At 36.3% G+C, this 25,825-nt stretch overlaps 1 protein-coding gene across 3 annotated transcripts in view; it reads left to right on the top strand.

Annotated features, from left to right (window-relative positions):
• Positions 1-21,652, top strand: part of RAB18 (RAB18, member RAS oncogene family) — a 41,815-nt gene extending 20,163 nt beyond the window's left edge. The window contains exons 3-7 of one of the 3 annotated variants that reach the window (XM_015146650.3): positions 8,306-8,367; positions 13,962-14,034; positions 15,199-15,317; positions 15,392-15,470; positions 19,350-21,652. In XM_015146650.3, coding sequence (XP_015002136.1) covers positions 8,306-8,367; positions 13,962-14,034; positions 15,199-15,317; positions 15,392-15,470; positions 19,350-19,525 — 509 coding nt within the window. In that variant the 3' untranslated portion in view covers positions 19,526-21,652. 3 annotated transcript variants of the gene reach the window in all.
• The last annotated feature ends 4,173 nt before the right edge of the window (positions 21,653-25,825 follow it).

A 25,825-nucleotide genomic window follows, 5' to 3' on the forward strand; every position in this document is an offset into this window, starting at 1 on the left:
ATACATAGGCTCAAAATAAAGGGATGGAGGAAGATTTACCAAGCAAATGGAGAACAAAAAAAAGCAGGGGTTGCAATACTAGTCTCTGATAAAACAGACTTTAAACCATCAAAGATCAAAAGAGACAAAGAAGGCCATTACATAATGGTAAAGGGATCAATTCAACAGGAAGAGCTAACTCTCCTAAATATATATGCACCCAATACAGGAGCACCCAGATTCATAAAGCAAGTCCTTAGAGACTTACAAAGAGACTTAGACTCCCATACAATAATAATGGGAGACTTCAACACTCCACTGTCAACATTAGACAGATCAACGAGACAGAAAGTTAACAAGGATATCCAGGAATTGAACTCATCTCTGCAGCAAGCAGACCTAATAGACATCTATAGAACTCTCCACCCCAAATCAACAGAATATACATTCTTCTCAGCACCACATCATACTTACTCCAAAATTGACCACATAATTGGAAGTAAAGCACTCCTCAGCAAATGTACAAGAACAGAAATTATAAAAAACTGTCTCTCAGACCACAGTGCAATCAAACTAGAACTCAGGACTAAGAAACTCACTCAAAACCGCTCAACTACATGGAAACTGAACAACCTGCTCCTGAATGACTACTGGGTACATAACGAAATGAAGGCAGAAATAAAGATGTTCTTTGAAACCAATGAGAACAAAGATACAACATACCAGAATCTCTGGGACACATTTAAAGCAGTGTGTAGAGGGAAATTTATAGCACTAAATGCCCACAAGAGAAAGCAGGAAAGATGCAAAATTGACACTCTAACATCGCAATTAAAAGAACTAGAGAAGCAAGAGCAAACACATTCGAAAGCTAGCAGAAGGCAAGAAATAACTAAGATCAGAGCAGAACTGAAGGAGATAGAGACACAAAAAACCCTCCAAAAAATCAATGAATTCAGGAGTTGGTTTTTTGAAAAGATCAACAAAATTGACAGACCACTAGCCAGACTAATAAAGAAGAAAAGAGAGAAGAATCAAATCGACGCAATTAAAAATGATAAAGGGGATATCACCACCGACCCCACAGAAATACAAACTACCATCAGAGAATACTATAAACACCTCTACGCAAATAAACTGGAAAATCTAGAAGAAATGGATAATTTCCTGGACACTTACACTCTTCCAAGACTAAACCAGGAAGAAGTTGAATCCCTGAATAGACCAATAGCAGGCTCTGAAATTGAGGCAACAATTAATAGCCTACCAACCAAAAAAAGTCCAGGACCAGATGGATTCACAGCTGAATTCTACCAGAGGTACAAGGAGGAGTTGGTACTATTCCTTCTGAAACTATTCCAATCAATAGAAAAAGAGGGAATCCTCCCTAACTCATTTTATGAGGCCAATATCATCCTGATACCAAAGCCTGGCAAGGACACAACAAAAAAAGAGAATTTTAGACCAATATCTCTGATGAACATCGATGCAAAAATCCTCAATAAAATACTGGCAAACCGGATTCAGCAACACATCAAAAAGCTTATCCACCATGATCAAGTGGGCTTCATCCCTGGGATGCAAGGCTGGTTCAACATTCGCAAATCAATAAACATAATCCAGCATATAAACAGAACCAAAGACAAGAACCACATGATTATCTCAATAGATGCAGAAAAGGCTTTTGACAAAATTCAACAGCCCTTCATGCTAAAAACGCTCAATAAATTCGGTATTGATGGAACGTACCTCAAAATAATAAGAGCTATTTATGACAAACCCACAGCCAATATCATACTGAATGGGCAAAAACTGGAAAAATTCCCTTTGAAAACTGGCACAAGGCAGGGATGCCCTCTCTCACCACTCCTATTCAACATAGTGTTGGAAGTTCTGGCTAGGGCAATCAGGCAAGAGAAAGAAATCAAGGGTATTCAGTTAGGAAAAGAAGAAGTCAAATTGTCCCTGTTTGCAGATGACATGATTGTATATTTAGAAAACCCCATTGTCTCAGCCCAAAATCTCCTTAAGCTGATAAGCAACTTCAGCAAAGTCTCAGGATACAAAATTAATGTGCAAAAATCACAAGCATTCTTATACACCAGTAACAGACAAACAGAGAGCCAAATCAGGAATGAACTTCCATTCACAATTGCTTCAAAGAGAATAAAATACCTAGGAATCCAACTTACAAGGGATGTAAAGGACCTCTTCAAGGAGAACTACAAACCACTGCTCAGTGAAATCAAAGAGGACACAAACAAATGGAAGAACATACCATGCTCATGGATAGGAAGAATCAATATGGTGAAAATGGCCATACTGCCCAAGGTAATTTATAGATTCAATGCCATCCCCATCAAGCTACCAATGAGTTTCTTCACAGAATTGGAAAAAACTGCTTTAAAGTTCATATGGAACCAAAAAAGAGCCCGCATCTCCAAGACAATCCTAAGTCAAAAGAACAAAGCTGGAGGCATCACGCTACCTGACTTCAAACTATACTACAAGGCTACAGTAACCAAAACAGCATGGTACTGGTACCAAAACAGAGATATAGACCAATGGAACAGAACAGAGTCCTCAGAAATAATACCACACATCTACAGCCATTTGATCTTTGACAAACCTGAGAGAAACAAGAAATGGGGAAAGGATTCCCTATTTAATAAATGGTGCTGGGAAAATTGGCTAGCCATAAGTAGAAAGCTGAAACTGGATCCTTTCCTTACTCCTTATACGAAAATTAATTCAAGATGGATTAGAGACTTAAATGTTAGACCTAATACCATAAAAATCCTAGAGGAAAACCTAGGTAGTACCATTCAGGACATAGGCATGGGCAAAGATTTCATGTCTAAAACACCAAAAGCAACGGCAGCAAAAGCCAAAATTGACAAATGGGATCTCATTAAACTAAAGAGCTTCTGCACAGCAAAAGACACTACCATCAGAGTGAACAGGCAACCTACAGAATGGGAGAAAATTTTTGCAATCTACTCATCTGACAAAGGGCTAATATCCAGAACCTACAAAGAACTCAAACAAATTTACAAGAAAAAAACAAACAACCCCATCAAAAAGTGGGCAAAGGACATGAACAGACATTTCTCTAAAGAAGACATTCATACAGCCAACAGACACATGAAAAAATGCTCATCATCACTGGCCATCAGAGAAATGCAAATCAAAACCACAATGAGATACCATCTCACACCAGTTAGAATGGCAATCATTAAAAAGTCAGGAAACAACAGGTGCTGGAGAGGATGTGGAGAAATAGGAACACTTTTACACTGTTGGTGGGATTGTAAGCTAGTTCAACCATTATGGAAAACAGTATGGCGATTCCTCAAGGATCTAGAACTAGATGTACCATATGACCCAGCCATCCCATTACTGGGTATATACCCAAAGGATTATAAATTATGCTGCTATAAAGACACATGCACACGTATGTTTATTGCAGCACTATTCACAATAGCAAAGACTTGGAATCAACCCAAATGTCCCTCAGTGACAGATTGGATTAAGAAAATGTGGCACATATACACCATGGAATACTATGCAGCCATAAAAAAGGATGAGTTTGAGTCCTTTGTAGGGACTTGGATGCAGCTGGAATCCATCATTCTTAGCAAACTATCACAAGAACAGAAAACCAAACACCGCATGTTCTCACTCATAGGTGGGAACTGAACAATGAGATCACTCGGACTCAGGAAGGGGAACATCACACACCGGGGCCTATCATGGGGAGGGGGGAGGGGGGAGGGATTGCATTGGGAGTTATACCTGATGTAAATGACGAGTTGATGGGTGCAGCACAGCAACATGGCACAAGTATACATATGTAACAAAACTGCACATTATGCACATGTACCCTACAACTTAAAGTATAATAATAATAAATAAATTTAAAAAACAAAACAAAACAAACAAACAAACAAACAAAAAAAAAGATGAAAAAAAAAAAAAAAAAAAGAGGGTGATGTGCTCTGGTTCTGCGGGGAGAGGAGGGGGGAGGCATGAAAGCTCCACGTTAGGGACCCTCCCAGGCCTCATCCTTACGTGTTTTTCTTTTTGGTTGGTCCTGATATTGTATCCTTTGTAATAAAACTGTAATTGTAAAAATCTAAATAAAATGTAATTTGTAAAAAAAAAAAAAAAAAAAAAAAAAGGAAAAAAGACGTTTTGGAATTCTGTCAGGCAATAAAAATAATCAGTATTTTCAGTGGAGGGCTTGTGTTTAGGAAAATAAATACATAGAATCTCCTACTGTTGTAACACTGTTTTTCCATTTAATTCTATCAGTGTTTGCTTCATATATATTGGACTTCTGTTCTATGGTGTATATGTTTATAATTGTTGTATCTTGAGAATTGGCCTTTTTATCAAAATATTTTGTCTTTGGTCTCCTAACAGTTTTTGACTTAAAAGTCTATTTTGTCTGATTTTAGTATAATTACCTTTGTTTTCTTTTGGTTACTATTTGTTTGGAATATCTTTTCCTGTCCTTTCACTCTCAACGTATTTTTAGACCAAAAGTGAATCTCTGATAGAAAGCATGTAGTTGAATTTTTAAAAAGTATTCTGCCAATCTTTTGATAAGAGAGTTTATTCTATTTGCATTTAATATACCAATAAGGAAGGACCTCTGCCATTTTGCTATTTATTTCCTGAAAGAGTTTTTGTTTCTGAATTCTTCCATTACTGCCTTCTTTTATGTTTAGGATTTTTCATAATAATATGCTTTGACTCTCTTCACATTTCCTTTTTTATCTATATTCTATAAATATTTCCTTTGTGATCTATTTCAGTAAATTCTGGTAGCTTTTAATCTTTCAAGGAAATTGTCCCTTTTATCTGGAAATATTTAGGCTGCTTGAAATATTAGGCTGCTTGAAGTTGTCCCACAGATGATTGATGGTCTCTCATTTTCTTTGAATCTTTTCTTTCTGCTTCCTTTTGGGTAGTTTCTATTGCTGTGTCATCACATTCACTGATGTTTTCCTCTGTAGCGTCTAATTTGCTGTTAATCCCATCCAGTGTATTTTTCATCTCAGACATTGCCAATTTTACCTTTTTTTTTTTTTTTTTTTTTTTTTGAGACAGGGTGTTGCTGTGTTATCCAGGCTAGAGTGCAGTAGCACAACCATTGCTCATTTCAGCCTCGACCTTTCAGGTTCAAGCCATCCTCGTACCTCAGCCTCCTGAGAAGCTGGGACTACAGGCACAAGCCACCATGCCTGGCTAATTTTAAAATTTTATTTTTGGCCAGGTGTGGTGGCTCACGCCTGTAATCCACTTTGGGAGGCCTAGGCGGGCGGATCACGAGGTCAGGAGATTGAGACCATCCTGGCTAACATGGTGAAGCCTTGTCTCTACTAAAAATACAAAAAATTAGTCAGGCGTGGTGGCGGGCGCTTGTAGTCCCAGCAGCTGGGGAGGCTGAGGCAGGAGAATGGCGTGACCCTGGGAGGCAGAGCTTGCTGTGAACCGAGATCGCTGCCACTACACTCCAGCCTGGGCGACACAGCAAGACTCTGTCTCAAAAAAGAAAAAAAAAAATTTATTATTTATTTTGTCAAGACAAAGTCTCGCTATTTTGCCAGGGTTGGTCTTGAACTCCTGGCCTCAAGCGATCCTCCCACCTCAGCCTCTCAAAGGGTTGGAATTATAGGCATGAGCCACTGTGCCCAGCCCATTTTCATCTTTAGAAAGTTCTATTTGATCTTTTTTTATGTCACTCATGTCTACTTAACTTTTTGAACATGTGGTGTATAGTTGTAACATCTGTGTCAGTACTGAGGTAGTTTTTAATTGATTGATTTTTCTCCTCTTGGACAAGACATACACTTCTGCTTCCATTAATATCTTCTGGTCTCCCATTCACATATATCTACTGTTGAATTCATATTTTCTTTGGCCTTTTTAATGAAGGTTGTTTTAGTTAAAACTAGATAATATAATTAATGGAACCTTTGAAATAAGCAGTAAGTGCCACATGAAAATTTACCAGTGTGCCCAAAAAAAGATTCTTGCCAAGAATAAAGATCATATTAAAAATGCAAACACAAATGGACAAGAAAAAGCTGAGATGACAGTTCTTCTGTTTCTGTTGTGAGCTCCATGTTATCCACATAAAGAGATTGAAAAGACAGTTTAATCAAATTTGGTAAGAAACTGGCAAAATCAAATCTCTCAAAAAGACTCCCACTGCTGGTACCAATTAAGGCAAATTATCAGCCACTTACAAAAGAGAAGCATGGTGAAGAAGCAGTTTTAGCATGTGAGAGCTGAACAGCTCAATTGCTGCATGTGAGATTCACTTGCTGCATGTGAGATTCACCAGAGGAACCTAGGGAAGATGACTGGGGACTTTAGGGGTCTGGATTTAGATTAGGTGCCCCTTCAGGCTACCTGTGTCTGTTAGCTTTGATGGCAGGACGACAGTGGGCAGTGTCTCCTGTGGATGGTATTGGTAAGTTTCAGATATAATATGTCAAAAGCATAACTTAGAGACATTGTTAGTTATTCACATGCAAATTATTCTTATGTCAGAGACAGTCATTAGAGTGTTGACAACAAACATGCAAAACCAGGAAATAAGAAAAGAAAGAGGAGATGGGGTATGGGTAGAAAACACATACATTCTGGAAGTGGTGGGTTTCTTTTCTTGGGTAAACAAATTAGCTGATAGTTAGGAAAGATGTTTGTCTGCTCTTGAACATGTACCTGGGATTATTAAGAAAAAAAAATTAGTTATTTATATACTTCCTGAAAAACCTGGAGAATTTAACTGTAGAGTGTGCATGACAGAGGCTGTCTCTGTGTAATGTCTGCCAGTGGCTATCATTTAGTACCTGCGCCAAGTCAGAACCATTTTCCTTTTCTGAATTTTCTCAGGTTTTGTGCTTTTTTTTTTCTTTTTTCTTTTTAAAAGCAATAGGAAGAAAATGTAGATAATTTCATGTTTATGTAGATGGTTCCACTTTTAAAATGGTATGGTAGCTTCTTTATTTAGACCTGGTAAATAAAAGATTATTTAGCATGTGGGATTTTTTGTTTGTTTGGCTGTGAAGAAATTTTATATTTAGGTTTTTCTTGGGCTGTGTAATCAGCACTGTGCTTTTACTAATGGTTGCCCGTCATTCTAGGCTTTATCAACTCCTTTATCACCCCAGCTCAAAACACCAAACTTAAAAAATATATATATTTGGTATACAGAAAGACCTGGCATAATGCACATTTTGAATGTGCATTTTTATTACCGAATTTGTATTTGTAATGGATCAACACAAGTCTTCCAAGAATTACGAATATATTTCCATATTGGTGACAGGTGTTCTATTAAGCATTTAGTATGTGAGGGTGCTGTTCATCTTAGTTGGGGCTGTTCTGAATTAATTGTGACAAGCTAATAAGATCTTTTGAAAGTTTCTTTCCAAGCTTCTTGAGCTAATGTTTTCCCTCTGGCCAGTGGGGTAGACTGAACTCTTTAAAGACCTGTGGGCAGTTGCTGTTCATTTAAGCCAGATGGCATGTGTCAACTCCTTTTCCTGGAAAGGGAGAGGTTTCTTTTTTGGCTGCTGTAATAAAGCCTTGTGTGACTTCTTATGAAACTCTTTTCTTTACATAAATTAGTACTTACAGAAGCTTTTCATAGAACTTTGGGCACTCCTCTTTCACTTATGAAGATTCTTAGATGGTTGTATATAAATGTTTTCATGTATAAATTCTTTTATTGAAGTTGTGCTGTAGCAGGTTATCATTGATTAGGTTATCACATAAAAATAGTATTTTTTTAAGGATAAAAACAAAATAAAGAAATTATATGACAAAGAGTGAGGGACCCTTTTATATTTTTACTGGTTCCCCAAGCTGCTTACAGTCAACATCTGAGTTAGTGGTTGGCTGACAGTGGACAGCACTCTTAACGGTAGCATGTGGATGCTTAGGGAGCCCCTGGAAGCTGCCATGATCCACGGTCAGCCATGCATAATCTTCATGTGAGCACTGTAATTGCAGCTCTTGACTTTTAGCTCGTATAGTGAGTTATTACCTTAAACTGACTTTTGTTTTTCCTTTTTGGAAGAATGGAAGGTAGGTGAGTGAGTGAATTCTACAAGCATTTGATTTTTATTTATTTATCCTGATTAAATCCTAAGATCCTGGATTTTATCTCCACATCCAGAATTCTAAGAATTTGGGGTGTGAACTGGGCATGTGATAAAGGTGACTTTTCTGTTTTCTGGTTTTCTTGGTAATGGATGTTAAAAGTCTGTTTTACTGGGAGACTTACCAAAATTTTCATTTCTTTAAGGTGTTGACTTTAAGGTGAAAACAATTTCAGTGGATGGAAATAAGGCTAAACTTGCAATATGGGTAAGAGCTTTTAAAATGTATTTTGAAAATATTAAACTTTACTTTTTAAGGATGCAGAAATTGATTTGTGTAGTGTTCTAGAGGTGGTGAATGAACAATTTGTATTAAATAACTTTTGGGAGATTTGATACTGATTAAAGGATAAACAGTAATATAATTGGGTAATTAGGCAGCTATGTTTTGTTTAAATTTTTACAATGCATAATTCTTTACGAATATTTCAAAACAGAACAGAATGTTAAAAAATCATCTCATCTGCCAAAGAGAATCATAATTGGATATGTTTCTTTAAGTTTTAAAAAGACCGTCTAGACTGAACTAACACTAAAGGTAATTGTTAAGGGGAGGAGGAATGACGTGATGTTTAGGAAAAATTTTATTTTTCTTGTTTGTTAGTATAGATATTTATAAAATTTGAGGTTTCAAACTTTGGGCTTATTTTTAATGCCTCGTTTTTCCTTACTGACTTCTTTTCATTTTCCTGTGAATCCAACCATTCTGATCCCCATTGCTGTACTAGCTAGACCTCCTCATGCTAGTGTCAGATAAGGTAGCATTAACTGTCAAAAATATCCAAGATGCTTAGTGTCTATGTTTGTCTCTCTGTGTGTCTCCCTTTTATCAGTCTATTTACCCATCTACATACCGATCTATCTATATCTGTCTATCTAAATATGATCGGTACTATATATACATATGTTAATTCTAAATATATACTGTTTTATATATCTAATTTCCACATATGCTCTGATAATTATACATATATGTTTGTAACATAAGAAATCATATTAGAACTGATCAGCAGTCATCAAATCGAGACATATTTCCACAAGATGGTTAAATGGTAAATGCTGTTTGTACATCAGTCACAGATTGAAAACAGCAAGTGTTCATGCATTGTATGATGTCATATTTCTTGGCATTCTCTGAATGGCACACTGTTTCTAATACACATTTATCCCCAAATAACAAATAACTGTGTAAGTGTGTTTAATGTTTTTATGTCAGTTTTTCCTAACATACACTACTTTAAATTTGTTAACTTGTTTGCCCCTTTCCCGCAAATATATTTAATATCAATCAGAACAGTAATGTCTAACAGAGAACAATTTGGAAAATGTTGGACTAGACTATGGTAAAATGTGTTGAACGATGTAAGAATGCTGGCTTTTTCCATACTAAAGTAGGGGCCTGATTTCCATATGCTTTTCGTGGTTGATTTATTATCCCTTTCCGTCCTTGCTGCTGCTTTGTGAAATATATAGATTAGAGTAGTATCTGAGGCTTGCTGGTTGCAGTGAGATTTTTCTCTCATAGTTTCGTTTTGTTTTAAATTTACTTTCTAGTTCCTGCCTAATAAAAAGGCTGGCAGGTATTATTTAAGAGAATTTTTACCATAGGCCTATAAACATTCTTTAAAGAAGAGAGATTTTCCCCCTGGCTGTAAGAATAATACAGGGTCATTCTAAAAAGGATAATTGAGACAGTAAGACAGTAGTAGAGAAAAATGTCCATAAAAGTATACCACCGAGTACATTTTAGTGAGCATTCTTTAAAATATCTAGGGATATGTATACATACCACTATACCTACGAGTATGTGAGTTTTCCAAAACAAAGAGATTATATCTTACATTTTTAAACCTGTTTGTCCTCCTTTCCTACCACCTCACCCCCACACACAGTATGTGCTGTAGCCATTTAGATGGCCACCTAGTATTCCATTTCATAGCTGTACTTTAGTCAACCTTCAGTGAGAGATACTTACATTTTTGCCAGCTTTTCACAAAGATTAGAGCTCTTTGAGCATTCTGATTTATACGTCTGTGTGTACGTGTCCAGTTACTTTAAAATGTGTAGCTGGAAGTAGAAATAAATGTGAAGTCTTAACATTAATGTACACCAAAAAGCCTTTTTTTCAGTTTATACTTCCACCAATTATATTTATATTCATTCTGCCACATCCTTATCTGTACTGTTATCATTCTTTGTTTTTGCCTCTGAGTGTTGCTGTTTTACTTATATTTGCATTTCTTTTGATAAGAGATTTTTGCCTATTTATTGATCATTTTAAAAAATAAGTTTTCTTTTACATATTTTACCCATTTTATATGTTAGCATTCATCTTTTTTGTCATTAAAGTCTTTATATAATAAAAGTATTAGCTCTTTGTCATGTGGTACAATTTTCTAATCTATCATTTGCCTTTAAAATCGTGTTTCAGTTGAATATATGTTTGTGTTCTTGTGTGTGTGTAATACTAACTGCCATATGTTACAGATTTTTTTTTTCCAGTTTGTCATTTACCTTCCAATATTGTTAAGGATGAATATGGGGATGGGGAGGTGAAGAGGAGGTAAAGGATGTTCTTGTCATACCAAGGTTTTAATATTTATATGGTTAGATCAGCTATTTTCATCATGGCATTTGGGTGTAATGTATTTAGGAAGGCCTTTCCTCTCTATTAGAAATATATAAATCCATATTGCCTAATTCTTCTATAGTTTTATTTATAAAATAAAATGAGTTTCTCTCCTACTTGGAAGCTTTTTCTAGGATGAAATGGAATAGTTAAGCATAGCCCTGCCCCTCCTGCCTCCTGAAAGTGCATACGCACCATGACCTTGTTTTCTTCTACTGCCTTTTTCTATGTCCTTACTTCACTTTCACTCCCTCCATCTATTATTAAGCCTTTCTAGATCTTTCCTAGCCCTGAATTTCCTAGCCCTGATCTATATATCTTTCAGTAATTTCTTCTCTTCTTCCTCCATCAGAAAATAAAACCACAGGATAGAGACAAAAAGCTATACTTCATTTATCTTACAAAGATGTTATTATACCTACCACATATTCCTGTTTTGAAAACAAACACAAGCAACAATCTAACTTCTATTTAAGCGTATACACTTTATAGTTACTATAAATCCTGATCCAATGCTATTGCACATGGTTCCCTCCACCCTCTAAATTATAACACCTATTTAAACATTTTTATAAGTGAATCCAAAAATGGCAAGGCTCTAAACATCTGGCCTAATTATTAATAAATATTCACAAGCAAAGTTTCAAAGTCAAGTGTAGTATTTCAACATTAAAACTTTCTTGCTATGGTTTTTACTTTTAAAACATCGGGATTTATGGATATTTTAACTGGAATTGCAGTTCTGATTTTTATGTTGTGTTTCATTAAGGCAGTTTTTGAAGTTGATCTCAATGAAGACCAGAGAGAACAAATTTCATGTTCACTTGTTTTTCTGCCAGCTCTGGAACTTATGGACACAGTTTCCATATGCAAATAGAATAAACTTTTTTCCTGTTATCACAAAGTCTTGGGGCTAAAAATATTTCATACTTGGTCTTTGCCCCAAACTATTTGTTATGAATATAGAACAGTGTTCCATGTATGGAAAAATAGCTGCTGCTTAAATTTCCAAATTCACTAATTTGCTGTTCCAAACCCAAGGCTTGTCTTTTCAATAATGGCTTTTCCTTCCTTTTTTCTTTATTTCTCTCTAAAGAAGATAGTCTGTACCACTAAAAGTTAAATGCTTAACATGGTGCAATTCTCGAAGTTATTATGTATCTGGATACTGAATAATTTGAATATTACTAATTTGTCATTTTTTGCATATAAGCAAATCGCCAGGATGCGTTCTCATAATGATTTGTCATTTTAAAATATACATTTTTTATTGAGTTTTTATGAATCAGATTGTGTGAAATAGGTACTAGTACAAGGCTATGAAGAGCATTTCTAGTTTCTTATTGTATATATTACCAATTGCTTCCTAAAAGCGGTGACACTTTTACTGATATACATAGTAATCATTTTACTATGATATGCATAGTAGTTATATCTTTTGGCTTCTAGTTGATTACTTTTTCTTTCCCTGCAAATTTGGGTTTTGATTACTTGAGCATAGTGATCAAAAAAGATCACTGGGCATCCATGTGCCATTTCATTAATGATTATTAGACTACAATATTGACTTGTCTCATGTTACCAAAGTTATAATCTGCTTTAGATAGCGGCAAGTTCACTTTGCTTTAAGCAGCTTTTAATTCATATTATTGTTCTTGAAAAGTTGAGTAAATACGCAAATTGAATGATTTTAAAATCCAAAGCGGGTTTTGTAAGAAACTTAAGAGGCAGCAAGAAGTTTTGTAAAGAGAAAAATCATTTATTTTATAAATTTATCTGTTTAGAACATTTACTTTAAATCTGTTACTTCTTCACTTAAGCATGGCAGGGTGGGGATTAGTTTCTGTGGTGGTGAGAATCTGGAAGGAAAGGCATTCAAATTTATGTAAGTATATCTGTGGAAGAGTGCTGAATGTTCAAAGTGGTTTACATTGGAAAGTTACTTTCCTCTTAAGTTTCTCTTCTGGGGTTATAAATGACCGCAGATCCTCCCTACTGTGTTGCTGAAGCCCCTCAAGCCCCTGGTTTGAATTCCTCTCCAATCTTATAAACCTCTTACAGGTTATTCTAGCACTTTTTATATCTAGAGGAGCTTCTGCTTGTCCCATAGAAAACCCTCATTTACAGCAGTGGGACTGGTAGCTAAGTTGAGGTTTGATACATGTGTTTACTTTTACTTTTCTTTAGGTTACTTTGCATCAGCAGACTGCAAACTTTTTCTTAAAGAGCCAGATAGGAAATAGTCCAATCCTGAAGTGGGCCATGTGGCAATACGTAAGCAAATAGGCCTGCTGTGTTTCAATAAAACTTTATTTAATAAAACAGGTGGTGGGCTGAGCTGCTTTGTATAATCTTAGGTACTTTGAATCCATAGTCCAAGGATAGTGGAAAGACAACAGAGAGAAGGAATTGGGCCCGGAGGTAAAGGCTTGTTAAATAGGTTCATTCTTTTTCTTTTTCTGTTTTTACTCAACAAATTCTGAGCAACTGTCTTTTTTCAAGAATTGCTCTCAGCACAACGGTTAAACTGGTGATTAAACAGATGAGTCCCTGCTTTATGAAATTTACATTTTCTACCTAGTGTACGTTGTTCATTAACCCTAACATGAGTCAGAAACAACATGTAATAAAGAATGGCTTGGTTATATGCATTCTCTCAAAAGGAGATACATAGAAAACACTTAAAAGAGCCCAACCTAAAAATCTGTTACCTAAAGTAATACGTCCCCATAATTTTCTTCAAATCAGTGGTTCTCAGCCTTGATTCTACATTAAAAGCACCTGGTAAGATTTTTTTTTGAAAAATTCGTGTCATTACCTTAGACCGATTAAGCAGAAGTTTTTTGGAGGTTAGACTCAAGATTCCCAGAAAATTTCATTGTGCAACTGGAGTTTAGAACCATGGGTTTCATTTCATGTATGATAAAACTCTTAAATTCAAAACAGCAGAAAACCTTTACATAGTTTCATTTTTCTAGAGATCAGTAATTATAAGTAATTTTATTTTGTGACACTTGTCAGTAAGTGAACACATCTTATTTAAGTTCCAGTTTTTTAATGAGCTCATGCATTAATACTATTTTTAATAATGCTGTTTGACTTTCTACTCTTAAACTAGTATATTGAAGGTCTATTTATACTTTGTTTAATTTAATAATAATGATCATTTTTAGGATACTGCTGGTCAAGAGAGGTTTAGAACATTAACTCCCAGCTATTATAGAGGTGCACAGGGTGTTATATTAGGTAAGTGTTTACTTTAATTAATTTAAAAATATTTATTGGAGTTTCTGATTTTCCTAGTGTGTGAAAGTTAGTGTGTTTTTGTTTTACTTCTCATTAGAGCTACTTTTATGTAACTTGTAGTTGTATTAACTTCATGTAATATTAATGAATATTAAAACTTCTGATTTTAGTCTTTTGTCTAGCACTTAAAAAATAAAGACAAGACTATTTGGTTTGAAAACACATGTCAATGAGAACGTAATTGAGGATTAATCAGCGTATGTTCGACTGTCTTGGAGTATTACGGAAACTGGGCTTCAGTCATCAGCATATTAATATTTGCTGCAGTTTATAAAGGATGAAAAGTATTTGTTGATTAGTAGAACCTGCTTTATTAGTCCTAAAAATATCACAAAGCACTTAACACTATTGATTTATAATCAAACAAAATTTACAAACCAAATGTGGCTTCTCAGTGTAATTTGTTGAAAAGTGCTTGTTTTTGATATTCCTGGGAAACAGTTTAAAATGAATATTGATCAATTGTATTAATAGGTAGAATTCTCTTTTTTTTAATATTATGACTTGATAGTGACAGCCTTTTGGTTCAGCATCTCTTGAGTTTGTAAAACACTTTAATAAGCTTTTTGTTGTAATGCAGAATGACGTAAGATGAAAGTGATAACAGGAAGACCATTAGGAACGCATCCACTAACTGTACTACAATTTTTTCAAAGCTGTAAATTTTGGTTCTTGTAAGAAACAAATTAATGGGGTCATAGATGTTTACATTCATGTATTTTCTTTTTTTTTTTTTTTGATATTTTGCCACAGATTCAAATCTAAATACTCTGGTTTTTGGCTAGACCTCATTCATCATTATGAATGGGAAGAGCTGTTATTTTGCTTTAATGGGTATTAAATGGGTTTTCACTTATTACACAGGATATAATTTCATTTCTGTGACAGTATATGTTAATAGGATTGAAATGTGTGTGTGTGCTTTAAAACAAAACACTTGTTTCTTCCATTTGGATCAGTAGACACTCATTATTAATTGTTGGAGACAATAAAAAACAGACTTGCCTATATTGCTTAGTAATGCTAACTCCTAGCTACGTATCAGAAATATACCATTGCTTCTTTCTTTAATGCTTATTTAACAAATGACTCCTTTTATTTCAGTTTATGATGTCACAAGAAGAGACACATTTGTTAAACTGGATAATTGGTTAAATGAATTGGAAACATACTGTACAAGAAATGACATAGTAAACATGCTAGTTGGAAATAAAATCGATAAGGTAAGAAGGTAGACACTTGGCATTTTGGTTCTGTATTTTGGTAGCCTTTCTTAATCATTGCATTTATGTTTTAGGAAAATCGTGAAGTCGATAGAAATGAAGGCCTGAAATTTGCACGAAAGCATTCCATGTTATTTATAGGTAGGTGTGTGAGTGAGTATCTATCCTTTCATTATTAATGAGGAATTTTTAAATGGAATTTTTGCTAAGTTTATTCCTTTATGAACCATAAAATGTATTTATTGTTCCTAGTTGCCCTGTGTTACAAAATCTAACTATATAACAAGGTTCTTTATTCTTCTTTCTGTAAAATGTATGATCATATTATGTGAAATCACATTTTTAAAAAGTCAAATCATTCCTCACAGGATATAATGGCATTCAGTAAAGTTTGGCACCCAGTGCTAAAGTTGTGCCTTGCTGATCCATATGCTGATACCATCAGCACCACCTGGGAGCTTGTTAGCAGTGCTTCAGCTCAGGCCCTACCCCAGACTTTCTGAATTGGAATCTGCATTTTAACAAGCTCTTCCTATGGTTTATATGCACATTAATTTTTGAGAAACATGGTCCAGCAAGGGTTGCCAAACTACAGCCTGGTCCAAATCTGGCCTCACCATTTGTATTGGTACACAGCCATGTCCATGTGTTTACATGTTGTCTGTGGCTGCTTTTGTGCCATATGGCAGATTTTAGTAGTTACAACAGAGGCCATATGGCCCACGAAGCCTAAATATTTACTATCTGGCCCTTTACAGAAAGAGTTTGCCAACCCCTCATCTAGAAAATTGGATGAGCCATATCAGAATCACCTGGGCCCTGTGCCTTATTACAGGTTTGAGAGGCAGTTTATTAAAAAGCACTCTAGTTGATTCTGATGTGAAGCCAGCTTTAGGAATTACTGATTTAACCATTCCATGGCATTAGAAACTACTAGGAATCTGCAAATGACGTTGAGAGGACTTCATATATAGATAGAAGCAGAGTGGAATTAGTGGAAAGTATTGAGATTTTCAGAAAGGAATTGAGTACTTTTACTTGCTGTATATCCCTGATTTCCATACATTAGTTTACCCAATATTTATTGAACACTCGAGATGTAACAGTGGACAAAACAGACAAACTTTCTGCCCACATGGAGCTTACATTCTAGTAAGGGAGACAGACTTAAATAAGTAAGTAGTGCTATGAAGGAAATAAAACATTATAAGGGGAGAGAGAACGACTGGAGTGGGGACTGATTAGGGAAAGTTCTTAGAGACTGTCCCATTTGAGCAGAAATCCCTCAGGTGAGGATCTAGAGCAAGCTTGTCCAGCCCACGGGCTGCATGTGGCCCAGGAGATGGCTTTGAATGTGACCCAACACAAATTTGTAAACTTTCTTAAAACATGAGATTTTGTGAGTTATTTTTTTAAGTTCCAGCTATCATTAGTGTTAGTGTATGTTATGTGTGGCCCAAGACTATTCTTCTAATGTGGCCCAGGGAAACCGAAAGACTGGACACTCCTAGTCTAGAGGGAGATCATCTCAGGCTGAGAGAAGAGCGAATATTTCCTGAGGTAGGAACCAGGCTAGTGTGTTAAAGGAACAGGAAGAAAGCGTGTGTACTGGAGCATAGTGTGTGTTAAGGAGAAGGCAGATGGTGAGAGATGCCATTCAAATGGTAAAGAGATGAATTGTGTTCCAGTTGTGGTGGAAAGCAGGGAAGCAGCGTGTGACCTGATACTCTAAAAAGATCCTGTTGTGTAGAAAATGGACTAGGGGAAACAGAAGCAAGAGACTAGTTCTTCTCTTGCGGTGGCTCAGATGAAGGAAGCAGTGGTTTGACTATGTAGCAGTAGAGGGTGGTGGAAAACTGGCAGTTCTGGGAGGTACAGTGAAGGTACAGCTGACAGAATTTGTGGGTGGATTGGGTATGGAGGATAAGAAAAGAGAGCAATCAGGCGGGCACGGTGGCTCATGCCTGTAATCCCAGCACTTTGGGAGGCCGAGGCAGGTGGATTACGAGGTCAGGAGATCGAGACCATCCTGGCTAACATGGTGAAACCTGGTCGCTACTAAAAATACAAAAAATTCACTGGGAGTGGTGGCGGGCGCCTGTAGTCCCAGCTACTGGGGAGGCTGAGGCAGGAGAATCGCTTGAACCTGGGAGGCATAGCTTGCAGTGAGCAAGATTGGGCCACTGCAGTCCAGCCTGGGTGACAGAGCGAGACTTCGTCTCAAAAAAGAAAAGAAAAAAAAAAAAAGGAAAAAGAAAAGAGAGCAATCAGAGCTAACTCCGGGTTTTAGGCATGAGCAGTGAGGTAGATTGTGCTGCCAATAATTGGGATATGAAAGATTGAGATAAGAGCAAGTTTACAGTAGGGAAGTGAGAAATCAAGAATTTCACTTTGACATAAGAATGAGACATTTTTCTGATAACCGGTGGACGTGGTGGTCATTGGCATTTAGGTGGCATTTAAGATCACGTGATTAGATTGGTGACTTCAGGAAAGAATGTGGATAGAAAAGGGCTGAAGAAGCCTGGGCAACCTAGTGAGACCTCATCTCCAAATAAAATCAGCTGTGTGTGGTGGCATGTGCCTGTGATTCCAGTTGCTCTGGAGGCTGAGGTGGGAGGATCACTTGAGCCTGGGAGTCCAGGGCTATAGTGGAGCTCCCACTGCACTCCAGCCTAGGTGACAGAGTGAGACCCTGTCTCGGAAACGAAACAAAACGAAACAAAGAAAATGGCAGAAGATTGAACCCTGGGGGACTCCAGCAATTAGAGGTCCACAGAAAGAGGAAGTGCCAGCGAATAAGTCTGCACATGACATGCCAATGAGATAGAGGATTTTCAGGATGTTCAGTGTCCTGGAAGTCAAGGGAACAACTTGTTTAAAAGAAGAAGTGATTAGCAGTATCAAATACCAAAGATGTCAAATCAAATTAGGATGTTGGATTTGACAAGATAAAGGGTGTTGTGGTCTTGGAAAAGAATGATTTCAGTGGAGTGGTGGGAATGAAAGCCTAATTAGAGTAGTTTGAAGAAAGAATGTGAGATAAGAAGGTAGAAACAGCTTATGTGGATAACTCTTTAGAAGAGGTTTCAAAGAGAGTAGAGAAATGGGTGGCTATAAGAAGGGCATGTGGCGTAGAGAGCAAGTTTGTTTTTTAATAGGATGGAAAATAATTTGGCAGACTTTTAGGCTGATTGGTATGATCCAATAGAGAGAGTGTTTGATCCTTCAGTGAATGAGAAGGGGTGGGACTCCAGGAACAAGAGAAGGCGATGGCTTGGATAGCAGCAGGGACAGTTCATCCGTTCTCACAGAAGGGAAGGCAGAGCATGAGGATACATATGCAGGTAACTTGGTAAATTTATTAGTGGGATGATCAGGTAGTTCTTGCCAGATTGCTTCTGATTTTCTCAGCATAATGCAGCTAGATTATTAGCTGTGATAGAGTTTTGAGAGGCAGGAATAAAGTCATCATCTCAGACAGAAAGATCACCACTAAGGAAATGTAGGGTTGGAAGCAGTGCTGAGTGTCCACTTGAGTTTCATGAGCAAACATTTGCTGTGGGACCAGTTTTCATGGTGGTTTGTCATTTTGTCCAGCTACCTGGAGCTGCCTGATTATTAACAGAATAATCAGGTTAATTCTATAACTTGTATGAATTTCCTTATTTTAAAATAGGAATAATATCTGCCTTGGGAGCAAGTTGTAAGAATTAACTGAAAGCTTAAGGAAAAAACTTTCACATGCTAGTTAAGTAGGGCTTTACAAGTTATACTTCTATCACAGTTTTAAGATTATAAACCAGTATTTTTTTGGTATAAATTTATACACTAGTATTCTTATGGATAGAATTTAAGTAACTCAGTTTTGAGATTTGGAAATTCAGTAGTTGTTGACTGTGGGGAAAAATTGCTGATTTGGATCTTAATGTATTATAGGCTGATATTTATGCCCTGATCGTTTCCCAGAAAAACATGAGAATATGGCCAGAAAGGAATATACTATGAATGACCTTTTTCCTTGAATTTCAGAGGCAAGTGCAAAAACCTGTGATGGTGTACAATGTGCCTTTGAAGAACTTGTTGAAAAGATCATTCAGACCCCTGGACTGTGGGAAAGTGAGAACCAGAATAAAGGAGTCAAACTGTCACACAGGGAAGAAGGCCAAGGAGGAGGAGCCTGTGGTGGTTATTGTTCTGTGTTATAAACTCTGGGAAATTCCATCTCTTGTGTATTTGATCAGATAGTGACATCTTTCTGTATATAAACTCTTTAACTGCTATTTTAGGGACCTTGCAGTTTGCACATAATTGTTTTATATCATAGCAGTAAATATTTGCAAGAAATCCCACTCATTGACCCCGGGTAAAATGTTATGGTACGCATGCACAGTTTGCAGTCTACAGTTTTTTTATGTAGCACAAAATAGGTGTACCTTTATAAGTACATTCAATTTTATGATTTACATTTATCATGTAATTTTTAAAAAAAATCCACCTATCTAGTATATGTTGATACAAAGTCTGCTTTTGCTATTCTTTTTGCTTAAATACTCCTATCATTTTCTGAATTACTTGGTATGTAGAACTCCTAGACCCACGGAGAAGAATAGAGGTATCATCAAACGTGGCAAATTTTCTTTCAGGAATAATAAAGAGCATGATTCCACAGCTTTTCTAGGATGTTTGAGATTCTTTTTTAGTACGAAGCAAAATTCTCATTACAGAATGTAGCCCAGGCCAATTTATAACTAAATCTCTATTTGTTCTGATGATGCTTCTAAAACAGCATTGATAGGTTAAAGAAGCTTGGTACTTTTAATTTACTTCAATGATTAGCTCAGTTGCTTAACTGGAGTTTTAATCCTGTGATATGTACATTGGATTCATGACTCTGTGCAGCATTTTTAGTTATGTGGTGTTTGGCAGAATGACAATAAGGTTTTCCCCCATTTTGGTTTCAGGAGGACATGAATAGTGTGTTTATTGTGACTCCTCGTACTAACCACTTTTAAAACCAACATCTTTTTTCATAAATGTTGGTAGTATTTGTCCAGGTACCTCAATTGTAGCTTGTGTAATGTTGATGAATATCTGTATCTTATGGCTTCCATAATGGCTAGTTGACGTTGAAAAACCTATTTCTGTGTTTTGAGGAGTGGGGAAGAAAAACACTGAGTGAAAATTTGAGAAAGGCATATTACTTTCAGATTCTGATGTGTGAGGGAAAATACTGTCACAATGAAAATCTTGACAATTTACTTAACAAGTAACCAATAGTTCATCAAAACCAACTTGTACAGACTAATACATCTTTTTCATAGTATTCAGTTTTCTCACCTCTTGCTATTGTATATTGTAGATTTTTTTCACTCATGTGTTATTTAATTTACACTGATCTCTGCTATTTTAACCCCCCAAATAAGTTATTTGTCCTTTAAGGTTGGTTACTATAATACCCCTTAGTAAGATTCCAGTATTAATTTCTGGGCAGTTTGTTCTCTGTATACGATTGCAAATGATAAGCATTTTTGTGAGTGACCACCTTTGCAATATGTTTGTTAATTTACTTCATGTTGGGTTCTTTCTGAAATGTACATCTTTACATATAAAAACCTCACATTTATTTGATTTACACTTCCTAGTCTACATTACATGTGGTTGAAGGTTTTATACATTCTATATGCTTTTACTAAATATACAAGATTTACTACTAGAAATTTGGAGAAAGAACACTAACACAGGTACTTGTGATTTGTTCATGTTATATTAAAACTTGAGATTTGTGTATTTATGTAGAGTCTGTATTGACAAGACTGTTGTTTTTTGCTCCTTGAGCTATATAATCATCTGTGTATTGGATTGTTGTCTTGATTTGGTCTAAATTTGAATATATACAAGTTACTTGAATATAACAAAAATGAATTTTGTTTGATAGATTTATATTGTAACCTTTTTCTAGTTCTTGAATAAATATAGCCTACCTTCCCTAGATGCATTTGTGCAGGAAGTATATACATTTCCCTATTACTCTCATCAGCTGAGGAATATGTACTATGGTGTTACTGATATTATGTGGCTTTCATTTTATTATTTTGTTGCACGCTTAGTGTTTTGTAGTGGAGGTTTTGTAAGTGACAACAGTTGTAATATCTAAAGTCAGGCACCTAGTAGCAGGGTTTTGTTAATTCTTTTCAGAATCATTGAAGCAGTCTTAAAGGGTCTTTTGCAGATGGTACAAATTAGAACAATTAGAATGTAGTATTTTGAGTTCTGGGAGTACTGAGATTGACCCAAACAAATAAAGAACTATTCAATTTCTGAGTAACAGTTAACATTTGTTGAAAGCTTCCTTGGTGCCAGGTGCCATTCTAAGTGCTGAATTATCTCATTAAACCTCACAGCAACCTTAATAGATTATCCTATTATGCCCATTTTAAAGGTGAGGACAACACTATGTAGGTATGTTGGGTAACCCCCAAAGATCACATAGCTACTCGGTCATTGAGCTGGATTCCAGTCATGGCATTTTTACGCCTGAGCCCATACTCTTCACCATCACTCGTTTTACAATGGGTGGTTACCAGCTTTTTGTAACACAACTGAGTTAAGGCAGGTCCACTATTTCTTTATCACTCTTTTGTTATATGTAATAGAAGTATTTCAGACTTTTTGGTTATAGAGTAAATCCCATGATGTAAACCTACCTCATAAGTCATGTGACATAAAAGTTAAGGTAGTGGAGTAGGTGATCTTATTTCTTTCATCTGCTCAGAGTGGAATGAAAATCCTGACTTAGAAAAGGTGCAAAGTTAGGGACTTATGGTACATTCACTTTCTATGTGAGAACAGAAAGTATGGAAACAGTAATTTGCTCAAAACTGAAATCTGGGGGTGATGTTTTCATTTCATGTATTTGATGGCCATCCACAAACTCATACTTGGTGTTGACATTCTAGTTGAGTGTTGTGGAAATAGACTTGATTTTGATTCATTGTAGTTTGCATAGTCAAGAAATAGACATGATTCTCTACTAAGGGTGGGACTAGCACCATAGCTCATGAAAGAATCCTTCTTACACCAGTACTTGTTCTGCCTGTGAGTTGGCACAGACTTACGCAATATTCATAGTCTATCTTTAAGTACAACTTAATGCATATTTTTTCTGTGTATTTTTTTCAAATGAACTCAACAATTCTTCATGTATTACAGATCAGAGATCCTCTCCATATTCAAGCATTATGCTTCTATTTCTTGGAGGTACATTTCACCAGTGATACTTAGGAAGTTATTTTGTCTTTCCTGTATTTCCCTAGTTAGGTATAGGAGTAAAAACATTATTCAGTTTTCAGAAGACATTGTTCTGACTCCGACCCTGCCTTGTATACTCGACTATATAGACTTCACCCTGGGTTTTGCCTAAACTATTGAAAGACGAGAATAAATAGACATAGATAGGCTAGCTAAGTCAAGACTAGGGACTAAGGAATATAGACTCACCCAGGTTTTTTTTTTTTTTTTTTTTTTTTTTTTTTTTTTTGATTTTTCTCTCCCCAAATGGGAACATCTATCATGCTGGAGGACTGCTGTGATGGGGCTTTACATTTTACTGTTTTGTTGCTAGCTTATTGTTTCATATTTAGGAATCAGTCATGTTTCTGATTGTGGTATAAAGTTTGCTTAAGTGCCCCATAGTTAAAGCTATTCCATGTACGCAAACACACACACATATTTTGAATAGTCATGTGAGTGCCTGTTCTCAGTCTTGCCCCCTTTACCATTTCTCATACATATACAAGTTATTTATTGTTTATTTTTTTCCTCTTTTTTGACCGGAGAAGCAACAAATTACATAGTTTTATTTGTGTTTCTTTGATTACTAGTGAGCTTGAGTACTTTTAATATTTTATTGGATATGTTTGTGACCGACTTTAATTTCTTGTTCGTGTGTGCTGTGGCTGCCCAATCCAGCACCTACTTCCTTCTCTCACCATACCCCCCCCGCCAACCCCTGCAAAGAATCATGCATGTGGTTTGGGTGGCATTGTCACACCCTCGGCTTTCTAGATTAACCCAGTTACCTTTAAGCAGTGCCCCACTTCCCAGTAGCAATGGTTCAGGGGTAGGCACCTGACCAGACCAGACCACTGAGATAAAGATGTTTGCCTAGGCTTTTTCAGGAGCTATTGAAGACATCTCCTTGGAGATAGTGTGCTGGGAGGAGTCACATTCTGAACTTGCTGCAGCTCATTTTTCTAATATAAAGGAACCAGCCTGAGGCAGTACCAAGAGAATGAGAGGGAGTCTGTTGGAGCCCTTGGGGACTTCTGGATCAAATTGGACCTGAATTGAGATCTGTTTCTCAACTTTCACTTATGTGAGCCAATAAATTCCTTTTTTGTTGAAGGCAATTTGACTTGGATTTTCTTTTTTCTTGCAACCAAATATATGTTGTGTGAGAATGTGTGTGTTTTTCTTATTTACAGAGGTACTTGTACATCAGGTTAGTTACATCAATAATAGATTGATTATTTGCATAAGAAAGAAAAAAGTAAACCACTTGAAAAGCCACTACTCTTAAATAACTATTAACATTTTAGTGAGATTCCTTTTACATATTTCTTTATGGATATATACATAGAAAACTGTAAATGAGTTAACTTCATACATGCTATTTTAAGGACCTCTTGATTTATATGATGTGGTTTCTTTTCATTTCCTCTGTCACCCGAGCACGCCCTCTCATTCCTCTCCTCCCTGAGGTATCTGTTGCATCCTAGCACATGTGCTTTTTCTGCATTTCTTGATGTTTATATTCATATGCAAATACATATAGATACATATATATTTATATATAGTTACAATTTTCTTTACATTTAAATATATATTATAAATTGGAACCATCTGTATATTCATCTCTGCATGTTGTTTTTCTTTGTTTTTTTCTTTATTTTTTAGAGACAGGCATTCGCTGTCTCCCAGGCAGGAGTGCAGTGGCATGATCACAGCTCACTGCAGCCTCGACCTTCCAGACCCAAATGATGTTCTCACCTCAGCATCCCGAGTAGCTGGACTACAGTGTGCACCACCATGCCTGGATAATTTTTTTAAACATCTTTTTGTACAGACAAGGTCTCCCTGTGTTGCCCAGGCTGGTCTCGAGCTCCTGGGCTTAAGCTATCCTGCCTTGGCCTCCTAAAGTGCTGGGATTACAGGCATGAGTCACTGCGCCTGGCTGCCTTTCTTTCCTAACAGTAGATTGTGAAAATCCCTCCAAGCCAATTTCTGTACATCTAAGATCCATTTCAGTGATGGTACAGTATTAAAATTCGAATGTGTCGGATACCACAATTTGTTCAACTATTCCTCTAGTAATGGGCAATTATCTTGTTTCTATTTTTTTGCTACTGTAGATAGTACCATGATAAATATCCTTGTACATATTTCCTTTTGTTAGATATCTATGAGTTGGATCCATAGATCAGACAATGCATTTTTTAAGTGTTGACATATTTTGTCAATAGCTTCCCAAAGTCTATAATCTTTTACATTTCCACTAGTGTAATACCTATGAACATACCACTTTCCCTCTTTCCTACATTCCCCATCAGCCCTGAGGTGTTACCACGTTTTAGTTACTTTGATACTTATAAGGTGTAATTTTTTTTCAACTTTTATTTTAGAGTCAGGAGTACCTATACATGTTTGTTATAAAGGTATATTGTGTGATGCTGAGGTTTGGAATACAAATGAATCTTTCCCAGATAGTGAGTGTATATATATATTTTTGAGATAGAGTCTGACTCTGTCACCCAGGCTGGAGTGCAGTGGCGTGATCTCAGCTTACTGCAACCTCTGCATCCCGGGTTCAAACGATTCTTCTGCCTCAGCCTCCCGAGTAGCTGGGATTACAGGCATGTGCCACTATGCCTGACTAATTTTTATATTTTTAGTAGAGATGGGGTTTCACCATGTTGGCCAGGCTAATCTTGAACTCCTGACCTCAGGTGATCCGCCCCCCCTCGGCCTCCCAAAGTGCTGGGATTATAAGCAGGTGTAACTTCTGAGGTGTAACTTAGTTTGCATTTTCTGCAGTCGTTTTCATGTTTGTGGGCTTTTTTTTTGAAGTGATTATTTATATCCTTTGCCAGTTTTTCTGTTCAGTTTTTTTGTGGTTTTATTATATGAGTTCTTTGTATACTACAGATATTAATCCAAATGTGTATGTTATAAGGATTTTTTTTCTAACAGCCTTTTAAATTTTTGTTTATGCTATATTTTCCTTACAATTTTTAAAAAAATGTTTTATCACTTCTGGGCTCCTCAACTCTTAGATTTGACATAGTTTCCTTAACCTCCTCTGAGATTTTTATTTTATTTTTTCTTTTAAAATCTTGAATAATTTGAAATTCACTTGTTTATGGCACAAGATAAGGAGCCATCTCATTCTTCTTCATACATGTAGCCTGTTGTTCTGCACAAAACATGAAATAAACCTGCCTTTTCCT

The sequence above is a fragment of the Macaca mulatta genome, chromosome 9 (assembly GCF_049350105.2).
Source record: "Macaca mulatta isolate MMU2019108-1 chromosome 9, T2T-MMU8v2.0, whole genome shotgun sequence".
Taxonomy (NCBI): domain Eukaryota; kingdom Metazoa; phylum Chordata; class Mammalia; order Primates; family Cercopithecidae; genus Macaca; species Macaca mulatta.